Source organism: Natrix helvetica, assembly GCF_964273705.1.
Source record: "Natrix helvetica genome assembly, chromosome: 11".
NCBI lineage: Eukaryota > Metazoa > Chordata > Lepidosauria > Squamata > Natricidae > Natrix > Natrix helvetica.
Window position 1 is genome coordinate 6,824,669 of NC_138562.1, and position 14,605 is coordinate 6,839,273.

Consider the following 14,605-nt stretch of genomic DNA (forward strand, 5'->3'; position numbering starts at 1 on the left):
ATATCATCAGCATATTGCCGGGGAACAAGTATCTAAAATTACTAGGAACAGCAGTGGGCTGTTCTAAAGAAATCTACATGCAGCCTATTTCGAGTGGCCTTAATGATATCGCAGCTGGATCATTTAAAAGAATACCATTAATCCAAGGTTAGGGTGTTATTTTTCTCAATACACAGCTTAATGTATCCCACCACCACCCCACCACCCCGTAGTAAGACCACACCTAGAGTACAGCATCCAGTTTTGGTCATCACACTATAAAAAAAGTGTTGCGACTCTAGAAAAAGTGCAGAGAAGAGCAACCAGGATGATGAGGGGAGTGGGAGCTAAAACATATGAAGGACAGTTATAGGAACTGGGCATGGCTAGTCTAGTGAAGAGAAGGACCAGGGGAGACATGATTGCATTCTTTCAGTATTTGAGGGCTGCCACAGAGAGGAGGGGGGTTCAAGCTATTTTCCAAAGCTCCCGAAGGCCAGAAAAGGAGTAATGGATGGAAACTGGCCAAGGAGAGATTCAACCTAGAAATAAGGAGGGTCTTTCTGACAGTGAGAACAATCAACCCATGAGACAGAAGTTACTTTCAGAAGTTGTGGGAGTTTCATCACTTGAGACTTTCAAGAAGAGATTGGACTGCCATTTGTCAGAAATGGTGTAAGGTCTCCTGCTTGAGCGGGAAGTTGGACTAGATGGCCTATAAAATCCCTTCCAAATCTGTTAATCTGATGTCTGGATGATGGAAAGTTCCCTGGATGTCCTTCTGTCAGCCTGCTGGGCCAGAATGGGGCAATTAGAATGGATCCTACCTTGAGTCTGTTCCCCTTGTTCACCATCCTGGATTGTCTTCAAAAAGGCAGAGATGCTATTTTTTGATCCTTTGGTAACAATTAAACATGTATTCTGCTTTTGATTGTGAAAATTGAGTATAATTTGGATACTCTTCTGTTTATTATCAAATTAAATCAACATGACTGATTAGTTTATGCCCACCTGATGTGATTTAGATGCAACTAATGTGCAGTTGATTTTAAAGATGTGTTATTTTAGACTCTGGAACAAAGCATCAAATGCCCTATAAAAATAATGAAGCCTGCGTAAGTACAATATTATGCTACTTTAAGTTCAGCTGTTCCTGAAAGTGATGGGTTTGTTTATGATATACTAATGATTGTGCACTGTTGCTGTGACTCCGGGGATTTTAAAGATGTTGTTGTTAGTTGTTTAGTTGTTGTTGTTAGTAGTTTAAGGATGTTGTTGTTAAAGGATAACTTGCAGGCCGATTCTGGATTTTTGAAAGAGGGACCTCAGTGCCCAATTAGAGACCTAAAACCTCCTTCAGGCCAAGTGGCGGAAGTTGAATCTGGTCTGCCCAGACAGACAGGTAAGGAGCGTTTAGCTTCACCTGCTCAGTTTCAAAACATGAAGCCCCATTTGACTTGGATTTTTGGTTTTTTTGTTGCTGTTAGTTGCAAAGTTGTGTCCGATCCATCGCGACCCCATGGACAACGTTCCTCCAGGACTTCCTGTCCTCTACCATCCTCTGGAGCCAATTTAAGTTAACACCTACTGCTTCGGTGACTCCATCCAACTACCTCATTCTCCATGGTATCGACGGGAGAGTCCAGGATGGGCTATTCTCGCCTGCTAGCTTGTCGACTGAATTGAAATTCTGAAGACACGCCTCCTTGCCAACGGTCCTCCAGTCTTTCAATTCAGCCTCAGCTCTCAGGACTGGTTTTCTTGAGCTCTCAGCTCAAGTTGGAAGATTGTTGAATAATTCCTTTGAAAAACTTCAAAAATTAATTTAAATTGAAAGAGGATTGAAGTGCTGTAGTGAGAAGCGCTGCGTTCCCTTCTTCTTTTGCCCTCAGTTGTTCCCAGTATTAGGCTCTTCCCCAGGGAGTCCTTCCTTCTCATTAGATGACCAAAGTATTCCTCTTCAGGATCTGGCCTTCTAAAGAGCAGTCAAGGTTGATCTCCTCTAGGACTGACCAGTTTGATCACCTTGCAGTCCAAGGGACTCGCAGGAGTCTTCTCCAGCACCATCATTCAAAGGCCTCCATTCTTTGGCGCTCAGCCTTTCTTATGGTCCAACCATTTTAAAGATAACAAGTTCATTTGAAAATGGTCATCACATCCCTGTGTTCCACCTTGAGCCCATTTAAGAAGAGTTCTTTGGAGGTGCAGATGGGGTCTAGGACAACTCAACATTACTTTTATTATTGTTGACACATTTTGGTCAAAATTATTGTAACTCTTGTATTTCTGGATGGACTTTTGCATTTGTTGAATTGTCCTCTGGCGAGTTGGCTACAGTGAATGGGCCATGGCAAATTGTCCATTCTGGGGGAAGATGTGCTGGATTTTATTTGCCAAATGATGTACATGACTAGAAGTTGGCAAGCTATAACCTGGCAAAGAGATTATGACATCTTCTGAATACTTAGCTGCATTTTTTTCACACAGTGGCTGCTACTGGCTGGTTCATAAAAAATGGAATTGCAGTTTAGCCTTATCCTCCTGCCAATTGCTTATGTTTTGCTGCCCTACAGTTTCACAGAAACCTACTTTGGTATCAATCTCCCTGGTTTAAAGTGACCTCTGATGAATTTCTGAAAAGCCCTGAGTTTTAAATATAACTTTGACATCAGAATTGGGTCTAAACCCCTGTCTCTAGGGATTAATCAAATGATAAGATTGGATTCCGTGACAAATGAAAGGTTAGCATTGATTGCAGCTCATAAGTCCTCACAAAGTCTCAGTGCTGGTAGAGCATAAAACAACCTGGATAGACCGATTCTGTGGTCCTGTAATAAGAAACAGTATAGGGTAGTGATGGTGAACCTTTTTGGCACCAAGTGCCCAAACCAGAAACCCCAAGACCAGCTGGCCGGCACGCACATGCCTGTTTTTGGAGGTTTTTCAGGCCATTTTGGGGGCATTTTTCACACCGTTTCCAGGCAGTGCGGCACCCACGAAGACTGGAAACTAGAGCAGCTGGCGACGGCACGCATTCCCACAGAGAAGGCTCTATGTGCCACCACAGATATAGGGCTACTGAATGAGCTTCCATATATATAGCAACAACTTTCCTTCCTTCCTTCCTTCCTTCCTTCCTTCCTTTTTCCTCTGTACTCACCATATCTGACCCTCAGCATCTCCAATCTTTGGGGGGGTGCATTTGGAGCCAATAGGCTGTTATAAAAGAAGAGGGTGATTTATTTATTTATTTCATTAGATTTAGAGGACTCCAACTCACTGTGTATGTATGTGTTTGTATGTATGTTTCACACAAACACACACACACACACACACACACACCTAGAAATGAAGCCCAATCCCTCAAACAAATTGAAATACTTGGGGGCTCAGCACCCTTTTAACCCAAGAACATAGTCCACAAATTTTTGATAGCACCAGAACTGGAGATAGTATTTTAGTAATACAGGGAAAACCTTTTTTTTTAATGGCAATCTAATGGCTTGGTTTCATTTTGCTCATAGTAGTATATTTTTAGCTTTTTGGCCATAAAATGTATGTTGAACAACGCTATTTGAACCAGAAAGTAGGAAAAGCCAGAGTAGAAACAAAACTTGGCACAAGAAAAATTGCTTATGGGGAAACTGGCTGGATATATAAGTGTGTCAAACTTTCCACCGAATAGACAGCCAAGACGCAGGCAGTGTTTGGCCTTTATTAGCAATCCACTATGAAATTTCTCAGGTTTTTCCCCCTCTTCATACTTTTGAAGCCAGGAAAGGTGCAGGCTAGGAGTTGGCTAGGAGTTTTATTTCCAAAACATAGGTCAACTTGTTCTAAAATAATTAAAAAAACTGATAGTATAATAGGAAAATGTTATTTACGTATTCTGCAGACAGTTAAATGTTTTCCTCCCCTTTTTCCATAATACTTAAAGTCGTGCAAAAAATATCTTGGTTTGACGTCTTGTAAAAAAATTCACATCCGTAGGTCAACTCTCAAACATTTCCCCCAAAATGTTTGTAATTCCCCACAGAACTTTTTTGAAATTCTTCTTGTGTAAAGAAGCATGTCTCTTTTGTTGCTTTTGTAGCTTCTGAAACACGTAACTTGCCACCCATTGGAGGAATTTCCCCCCTGCTTGAGTAGCTGATCTTTGTCTTCATACCCATTCGCAGTTTGGCATTGATGCCCAAACATCTTTGCAGCAAAGTGTCTGGGTCACTAAAATATTCTATTTTTTTCTGCAGTTATTGTTTTTAAAATACTGCTGGGCAGCTATGCTATGCCTTCCAGGTCATATTTTTAGCCAATTCTTGTATATCTTATAGATATATTTAGCTACTGGAAATATAAAACATAGGCACCAAGTTATTACAGGTAGTCCTCAAGTTATGACTGCCATGGTTGTAACTCACGATGGTTGTTGATTTTACCACCTTTTCTACTATAGTTCATGGCTCTTAAGCGAACAGGGGGTTTGCTATGGGCCATTTCCCCCCCACCAAAAAACCCCCAAAATAAATGCCAGTTCTCCATCGGGGGAAGGGAAGAGAATCCAGGAATGGGTGTTGCTCTGTTTTCTGCCTGGAGACTGAGCCTGTCATCTTTTTGGGGTGACGCCTTCTTTGCCTGGTGACCGCCCAGTTTCAGCTCAGTCTTCAGCCAGTCGAGATGTATTTTTGGAGATTTCTGCTATTCTGACATCCAACGATTCCTGGATTCTCTCCCATCTAGGCAGTAAGGAGAAGAGTGGGAGAATCCCTCGATCACTGGGAAGCGATCCGGGCAGCTTTCCGGTCCGCTTGGACTGCCGCGCCCCGCCGGCTTTCGTCAAAGTCGAGGTCCCTGTCATTCCCATGCCACAGCGGAAGGTGGCTTCGCTTCTAACAGCATAAAAATTCAGTCATACGATCGCAGGACACTGCAAACCGCCATAAATGGGGTCTTGGTTGCCGAGCGCCCAAAGTGAAATCATGTGACTGCAGGGGAAGGTGGCTATTAAAATGGATACTGGGTCATAAGTGCCCCCAGGGAGGTCCATTAGAACTAATAAAGGAGAATATTTGTAGTCCAGGGTTGAAATGAGGACTCCTTGGTGCTCTCTGAGCTTGCTTGTTTTCTTGCAGACATTTTATTACTCTAATACTGATGATGTTACCTAGTTTGGGTAATGAAACATCTGCAAGGAAAGAAGCAAGCTCAGAGAGCACCAAGGAGCCCTCATCAGAACTTCAAACAGTTGTTAAGCAACTAGTCATAAGTCGAGGAATACCTGTACCATAGGCTTTTAACAAACAAACATGTTCATGCGGTTTTAATACACAATGGAAATGGAATTAGTTGGGTAACTACACGGGTAAATAAGACATGGAAATATTACTATTGGCTTTTTGAAAAGTGAATAAACTCTAGTCTAGACAGCTTACATTCTGATTATTACATGCTTAAGGCAGTAAAAAGTGCCGACTCAGATGGAAAAAATGCAGTGGGATCCTGAAATGAACTTAACTTGTCAGGAGTTAGTGACTGTAACTATTCCATTACAGTATTCTCATTTTCCCATCATATTGTCTGTGTTTGTCTAATACTGCATTTATATGCATGGTTTATTCAAATGTTTGCCTGCTATATTGAATCAGACTCTAACCACATAGACCAGGGGTGTCAAATCTCAAGGCCCGCGGGCCGAATGCGGCCTGCAATGTGGTTGGATCCGACCCACGGGGCCGTCCTGGAAAATGTAAGAGCCTGGTCTACATCTCTTCAGCCTGGTCTATCCAATGCAAAGAGAAAACATGCCAGCAGTTTGGAGAATGGCGCCAAGCTGGCCATGCCCACGCAGTTGGCCACACCCACTCAGTCAGCCATGCCCAGTGAGTAGCATCAAGCTGGCCACGCCCACCCAGTCAGCCATGCCCAGTGAATAGCATCAAGCTGGCCATGCCCACCCAGTCAGCCATGCCCAGTGAGTAGCATCAAGCTGGCCATGCCCACCCAGTCAGCCATGCCCGGCCGACCCCCTGAGGTCAACCACAACCCTGATGCAGCCCTCAATTAAATTGAGTTTGACACCCCCTGACATAGACTGATCTAGTTAAACTTGCTAAGGCCAAAATGTTGTGTGTGTGTGTGTATTCCACATACATAGTTCATGAACCAGTTTTATACGCACAAAACAAAGTTTAACACTTGACAATAGCACAATAATGCTACCAATATCTAACTTTATTGCATAGGGTTTTTTTCCCCCTATAATCAGGTCCATGTATTCATTTTTCTTATAGATTGGGCCTCTAATTAACCTCTCGCACCATTTTAGCATCCCTTTCTTCCTGAATCTGAATATCTTATAACTTTGCTAACCGTTATACAGTGTGTGCCTCTCTGTGTTTGACAAACAGAAGAAGATAAATAGAATGTTACTGTTCTTTTATGGTGCGGTGAGGTTAAATGTCACCATGACATTGTTTTAACATAGCCAAGGTTGCTTTCCCCAAGATTTGGTTTTATTTGATTTACTTTATTAACCGTAGTCCTTTACTGTAACACACTCTAGGGTTGTGTACTTTTCCTCTGCCCTTCTGAGTTTAGTGTTAAATTTGAAACTGAACACGGATTAGAAGCTTCCATTTCTAACCTAAGGACTGTGATTAGTGTTGTTAGTTCAGATGAGAAGTATGTGAGCATTCTCAGTTGTTCAACAACATTAATAATAAATTGGCATATTTTCAGCTCAAAGAAAGCTTGGATAAAGATGTAAGTAGAAGTCTTTAGTTTTGTCACTTAATACGGTCCGATTTCACTAAGAACTAATTTATATATCTTTCTATACTTCTGTTTTTTAGTATGTTTCTGTCTTATAATTGATTGAAGTTATTTGTATAACTGATCTGATAGGTGTGTAAAATATTCCATGGCAGCCCTTACAAACCCTGTCTGCTGTCTCCCTCACATTAATCAGTAATCTAAAATAGTGGGCAAATGGCTCCAAGTGAATTGATTATTATTGGGTAGAATATCATAGAATCATAGGGCTGGAAGGGACATTGGAGGTCTTCTAGTCCTGGAGGAGTGGAAGAACATTCCAGAAGAAGACAGTTGTAATCCTCTTCTAACCTGCTGTAAAAGAACTCCTATCCACGAATCGCCACTGGGACTCGAGGGAAATAATTTTTTTATTTTGAAACTGCCTTGACCCAACATTTTCCAAATCAACATGAATGCTCAGAACAGGATGGCAAAGCAAGAAAGTTACTAACTTGCTAACAGTCAAGGCAAAGTTACTAATTTTTACATAAAACTTTTTCTTATCCTAGAAACAGATACTGCCCATTTCCTCATCCTTGCTGTGGATTGGATTTGTTTAGAAGACCCGAGTTCTCTTGGAAGCAATGTAAGTAGAATATCAGTTTTCCTTCTAATTGGAGTCTGTCTTTATTCATCTATTAATTATTCATATAACTCAGCAGTCTTGCTTTTACAGAATATATCGATGTAATATATTGTGTTTTTTAATTTGGGGAAATAATGAAGAAAATTGGATCTTTTAAAATAAGATTAAAATAGGATTTGAGACTGTGTCTGGGGGCTGCTTCTTATCAATCCAAATGAATGGGCAGGGAAGCTGATTTGGAGCTGATTCTGTGAATCGTTGTGTCCTTGCATATTTTGCTTTTTCAGAAACTCTTAAGTGCTTCATTCTTAGATAATACTTTGTGTTATGTGTTGTGTCAAGCGTTGATTGTAATATTAACATTTTCCTGTGCATGTTCTTCATGTGGAATCTGCTTCTGGAGTGTTGAACAAACTGGAAAACATTATCAAAATAGCATTTAAGGAGCTACTGTAAGAGAACGGCAGGCAGATTCTGGGGCCAGAGTCAAGAGAGGAATCATCCTGGAATCCCTACATTCCCACAAATGATCTAAATCTAACCCCTCTTGAATTCCATTAACTCTTATCTAATGCCAATTTAAGGCTGACCTTTAGTTGACTAGATTCTTATGTATAGGCATAAGCAGTAAATCAACATAACTGGAACTTAGCATGCGGTCCATCTCTCACTGACAAATACTTGGAATGAAGAATTAAGCACAATTAAGAATAAAGACTTTTCATTCCGGTAGCTGGGATTTAAATCTCATGTCGTTATTTTCAGTGAAGGCCAATCACTCAAGTCCCCTTGGAAGCTTACAGGGTGTTAATGGTTAAGGCAATAATTTGGGCACTATAACCAAATATATAAATCTGCTGCTGTGCCAAAAATAAGTTAGTTATTTTTAACTAACAACCTCAATACTCAGAAGAAGTCTAAAACGAACCATATTTCATTATTGGGATGGGGAGAATCCAGGCTGCAACCTGTAAGTATTTTAAAATGGAACTGGTTGCCTAGATTTTAAGACAGTGCTTGAAATATTTCTTGAGCTTCATTGCAGTTTCCCCCTGGAAGTGCCTTCCTGTCATATGTGCCCTCCAGATGTTTTGCCTTGTCCTTGGGAATTATGAAAATTGCAGTCCAAAAACTCTAGAGAGTATTAGATTGAAGTAATAGTTGACAAATAGCTTATTTCCCTCCCCTCCTCCTGTCCATTTGATTATCCAGTTTAGGGAAAAGTTCTAGAAAACATGTCCTCTTTTTCAGAGGCCTTCCTCTTCTGAATATTGGCAACATGAAATACATTGATCATTGGCAGAGGGCTGAAAGTAGATCATCTTGACATTTGACATTGATTCCAATGCTCCTAATCCAACCCTTGTCTTGTCTTCGTGCTGAAGGTCTTCTCTTCCTGCCTTTTTATTAACTTTAATCTTTTCGTTTGAGCTGCCTTGAACATTTACTTGGAAGGGTGCAATTTTAAAAAAAAGTCGGCTGAAGTTAACTGACTAAATAATTTGTGTAATAATTAACAGATTTCTTAAGTTTGCAACACACCATTTCCCTTACAATAACAAAAATCCTGCCAATAAACAACAGAGGAATGTTTGTTCAGAATCATAAACAGCCTTAACTAAATCTTCGTTAGCCCATTGTGGGGGTGGGGGAAATCCATGGACTTTTGACCATAATGATGTAATGGTCATATTGTCAAATTGGATTAAAAGCATAACATTTTAAGAGCAAAATGTTTACCTAATTCTCCTAAATATTTAGAGTGGGGCAAAGATCCATTGAAGAGATATGCTTCCTTCCGATGCAGTGATTTAGATTCAATGACACTGTTTACAAATGTCAGAACTGCTCCATTGAATGTCCAGGGTCCAGCTGCATGTTGAAATGAAGCCAATCAAAGACTGAAGCTAACAAATTATTGCTGTTTTTCTAACGCTCTCTGATTAGCCGTGATCTTCAAGTAATTTTCTGCTGCTTATTGCTGATTGTTGCTGATCGTTTCTAACCCTTTAGTGATTCTTCTAATCTTCAACCACCTAAAGCCTTCGTTTCTGCTTTTGTCTGCTGCTGCTGCTGCTGTTTCCTCCTTGAGGGGAAAAAAAAAAACCTTTAGAAACTTGGATTCCCCAAAAGGACAGTTGGCAGATCTAAAAGAAAAAGAAAACCGGCCATTATGAATCTTAAAGAAAGACTGTGGACCCTTGTGTGGTTCCCCCTGTATTTTTTGATAAATATGTACAGTGCCCTTGTATTCATACCCTGGTATTTTCTTACAAATGTTAAGAAGAAAAAAGCTATGGCGAAGCGTTTAAAAGCTAAGCCCATCTCCGACAGCCCCGGAAGTCCGTATCGGTCCACTTCGCATATGGAATCATTAGCCAATATAGACTTTCCTGGAGTGGACACACTGGACAAATTGTTTGAACTTGCTGTGACAAAGTTTGGGAAGAAAGACTGTCTGGGAACAAGAGAGGTCCTGAGCGAAGAGAATGAAATGCAGCCAAATGGAAAAGTGTTTAAAAAGGTAAGTGACTTTTGAGCAGGTGTAAATCATCCTTCCCAAAAGATTTTCAGGAAGCATGAAAAGATAAATGCCTTGGTTTCCAACAGGACAAGAAGAAAGCTAGAATTAGTTCTGAAAGAGAGGTACGACCACAATTGAGCCCAGAATTTCTTTTGCTAAGTGAGATGTGTCAGAGTTTGTGGCATAAATTCAAATCTAGGAAGCACACACACATAACTGATTCGGCTGGAGTCATTAACTTCTTTATGTACATAAGAATAGATGAATAAATATACAATACCAACAGGTGGTTCTTCCAAGTAAACACAAGGCAGGAAAGTTGCAAACACAAGCAGTTAGCTTCATTTCAGCAGACAAGCATAGATAGACTGCTAGTTTACTTCTCAGAGCAGCAGACTGCTTAGGTTTCTGTTTCAATTCTCTGCACAGACTCAGATCTGTTTAAGCTCCCATTGGCTGACTTAGTTGCTATGCCTATTCATTGGCTGACCTTGTTCCCATGTCTCTCCCAGTCATGAATATTTTAACAAGATGGTTGCTACGTTTTGCCCCATTTTACGATCTTTCTTGCCACAGTTGTTAAGAGAATCACTGCAGTTTTAAAGTTAGCAACATGGTGGTTAAGTGAATCTGGTTTCCCCATTGAATCTGCTTGTCAGAAGGTCCCAAAAGGGGATCACATGTCCCCGGGACACTGCAACCGTCAGTGACTTCAGTGAGTCAGTTGCCAAGAATCTGAATTTTGATCCATCTGACCACCTGACCATGGGGCTGCTGCAACAGTCGTAAGATGAAACACAGTCACAAGTAACTTTTTTCAGTGCCATTGTAACTTCAGACGGTCTCTTAAGTGAACGGCTGAAAGTTGCGGCTGACCCATTTCCTTTTGAGCTCTTCTCTGTTCCACAGTGGCCATCGTGAAAATATGGATTTTAGATTTCCCTTTCATTGTTACTTTGCACTGCTAATACAGGCACAGTGCTTTCAATTACACATTCTAGAGTAGTTGTCCTCTAGATTGGAAATGGGTTGTTACATGATAAGAGGTTTCCCGTATTTTTCGGAGTATAAGACGCACAGAAGTATAAGTCGCACCAAGATTTTGAAGAGGCAAATTTAAAAAAAAAAGGTTTTGCACCCTGCAGACCTCCCAAAAATAGCCTGTTTTTTTGCGAAAATGGGCCCGTTTTTTTGCCAAAAAGGCATGCATAGCCTTTAGGAGGCTTGTAGAGTGCTCCTGGGGCCTGGGAGGGGCAAAAATTAGCAAAAAAAAGGCCGTTTTTCACTCATTTCTGCCCTCCCCAGCCCCCAGGAGCACTCTGGAAGCCTCCTAAAGGCTATGCACGGCCATTTTTGCAAAGGGGGTGGGGTTTCGGGAGGCAAAAAATGCTGTATTCAGTGTATAAGATGCACCCAGATTTCCACCTTCTTTTGAGGGAAAAAGGTGCGTCTTATACTCTGAAAAATACGGTAAGTGCTTCGGGGGGGGGGGGGATTCCTTTTATTGGACCAAGTGAGTGGAGCAGAACAAGGAAATCTAGGGTGGCTTGGACAGTTTCTTAAACAATAACCAAAACTGATCCAGAATATAAATTGATTTATATCAGCAATGGTTGGTTTTTAAAGTCGTCTTTCTTGTTTTGACCTCCTTCCTTTAACGCTAACGGATCAACTGTTTAATCTTGACCAGTTAATCCTAGGGAACTATAGGTGGCTGAACTATGAAGAGACCAACCAGAAGGTGAAGCACTTTGGGAGCGGGTTAGCGGCGCTTGGATTGCAGCCCAAGAGCACCGTGGCCGTATTCTGCGAGACGCGAACGGAATGGTTTATTGCCGCCCAGTCTTGCTTCCGGTACAACTTTCCTCGTGAGTATCCGTGCTGCATTTCACCCCCCCATAAACAAGTCCTGATTCTCTGCAGTGGGTCACCACTCCTAAAAGATGCTTGCCCTCAGCGTCATATCGTCATCCAGCACAAAGATATCTTAGAAACTGTTGCCTGTGTTGAATTAGTGACGACGTTTATACATAATGGTTCAAATATATACAACATGAAATAACAAAATGATTTGTTTTAAGACCAAAGAATTTATTAGGGCACAAGTCTTCATACCTTTACAGTTGTAACAGTGTATTTGCATACTTTTTTTAAAAAAATGAGTATTTCATATACTATCTTCTACTTCTTACGTTGTTCATCTTCTAAAATTGTTGGTACACCGAGAATCCTTGACATAATTTCTGTTGCTAAGTTGTTAAGTGAGCTTTGCCCCATTTTATGATCTTTCCTGCCACAGTTGTTAATTGAATCGCTGCAGTTGTTAAGTTAGTAACCCGGTTGTTAAGTGAATCTGGCTTCCCCATTGACTTCGCTTGTCAGAAGGTCGCAAAAGGTGGTCATTTGATCCAGTGGTGAAATTCATTTTTTTTTACTACCCGTTCTGTGTGCGTGGCTTGGTGGGCATGGCAGGGGAAGTATATTGCAAAATCCCCATTCCCACCCCATTCCTGGGGGAAGGTCCCTGCAAAATCCCCATTCCCTCCCAATCAGCTGGGACTCGGGAGGCAGAGAATAGGTGGGGGCGGGGCCAGCCAGAGGTGGTATTTGCCGGTTCTCCAAACTACTCAAAATTTCTGCTACCGGTTCTCCAGAACCTGTCAGAACCTGCTGAATTTCACCCCTGATATGATCTCAGGACATTGCAACCATCATAAATACATGCCAGATGCCAAGCCATCCAAGTTTTGATCACATGACCATAGGGATGCTGCAGCGGTCGTAAGTGTGAAAAATGTTTTTTCAGTCCTGTTGTAACTTTGGACAGTCACAAATGAACTGTTGTATGTTGAGGACTTCTGTACACGAAACGTAAAATGAACATGGAATATTTAATGCTTCAGCTGAATTAGTTTTTGAGCTACTTACTAACTTCTTGCTTTTTAAATAGTTGTTACACTATACGCAACCCTCGGAGAAGAGGCGGTAACCTATGGATTAAATGAATCTGAAGCGTCATTTCTAATCACTAGCTTAGATCTTTTGGAAGGCAAACTGAAGGTAAATCTTTCTCTAAGCATGATAGTAAAATTAAATATTAGATCGAAATAAAAGTAGATCAGAGCTGACTTTTACTAAAAGATACAGGGAATAATGGGGCCCAACATAATTTAATCTGTAAAGTAAGCCTACATTTTATTTTTTTAAAGTAATGTTTGCATTATGTATAGTACATCATACATTCTATAGACTAAAGAAGATTAACATTCTAAAGTTCATTAGGCTGAATTTCTGAGCACACTATAAAGGTGTAGTCAATGGTAATTTGCAATGAGACTGTAAAATGTGTGTGGTCATACCCTTAACAATTATTTGAAAATTGTCAGAAATTAATCATCGCAGACAAATAACTTGCCCAGCAGCTATAATTTCTATATTTAACTTTGAAAACCAGCCATTTTATTTTGCATGAAACTTCTTTGCCTTGGAAATGCTGTAGCTGTATAAATAAGATTTCCTCATATTTCGATGGTTTTTGAACAGTCAGAAGTAGGAAGAATATATTATTACAACAACAAACTTTCACAATCATGAGAAGTAAATATGCCATGTATTGTGTGCACTTTTGCTTGGGTTCCTACAATCAACTCTCAACTATTTTTGTTCCCCAGAATGTACTTTCAAAAATTCCCTGCCTCAAATACATCATTTATGTGGATAATAAGACTATCAATAAAGCAGAATATCCTAAAGGGCTGGAGATCCATAACATGCAAGCAGTAGAAGAACTTGGAGCCAAACCAGAAAACTGTAAGTAGTGTCAGAGTTTGTTGCATAAATTCCAATCCAGATAACACACACAGATAACTGATAACAGTCGAAGTTCAACCCTCGTTGAATTCCGTTGATCCTTATCTGGCGCCGACTTGAACTTTATGTCAGGGTTCCAACTCCTCAACTTAATGACCATAATTGAGGCCAAAACGTCTGTTGTTAAGTGAGACATTTGTTAAGTGAGTGTTGCCCCTTTTACCACCTTTTTTGCCACAGTTGTTAAGTGAATCACTGCAATTATTAAGTTACTAACATGGTGTCAGGCTTCCAAGTAACAACCCTAATGAAAGAAGAGTTTCCTCAAAGTTCCATTTTATTAGAGATGTCATATTGGTACATTTGGGAAAACCCGAATCTGAAAGTTTTCCCCACCCAAAAGAAAGTCCAAGTCCCTGCCCAGCACCACATGCCCATCCCATGGTCCAATCAGGCACCGTCCAAAACTGGAGATGCCTCCCAGTCACACCATCACAGCTGCAGGGCAAGACGTCCTTGACTGTCTGAGAAAGGAATGTTATTTAGACTATATATCTCCCATATGCCATATAATTCCCCCTCCCGTTTCCCCACAGCAGAAATTGTAGTAGGCCTGAAGGCCCAATGTAAAAGATGGCTTCCAGGCCTGACACGCGGTTGTTAAGTGAATCTGGCTTCCCCGTTGACTTGTCAGAAGGTCACAAAAGGGGATCACATGGCCTTGGGACACAGCCACAGTCATAAGTATGAACCAGTTACCAAGCACCTGAGTCTTGATCACACATTCATGGGGATGCTTCATTAAGGTCGTAGCTGTGAAAAACGGCCATGTGACTCTTTTCAGTGTCCATTGTAACTGAACGGTCACTACTAGGCTGTAAACTGAGGACCTCCTG

General features: G+C 40.9%; 1 protein-coding gene across 2 annotated transcripts in view; it reads left to right on the plus strand.

The window, feature by feature from the left end:
* The window catches only part of ACSL4 (acyl-CoA synthetase long chain family member 4), a 50,946-nt gene that overhangs the window by 15,850 nt on the left and 20,491 nt on the right, over window positions 1-14,605 (plus strand). Inside the window, exons 2-6 of one of the 2 annotated variants that reach the window (XM_081963995.1) lie at window positions 7,299-7,375; window positions 9,389-9,899; window positions 11,590-11,767; window positions 12,850-12,959; window positions 13,571-13,709. In XM_081963995.1, the coding sequence (XP_081820121.1) occupies window positions 9,549-9,899; window positions 11,590-11,767; window positions 12,850-12,959; window positions 13,571-13,709 (778 nt within the window). In that variant the 5' untranslated portion in view covers window positions 7,299-7,375; window positions 9,389-9,548. The remainder of the gene's footprint in view (window positions 1-7,298; window positions 7,376-9,388; window positions 9,900-11,589; window positions 11,768-12,849; window positions 12,960-13,570; window positions 13,710-14,605) is intronic. The other variant, XM_081963996.1, reaches the window with a different exon arrangement.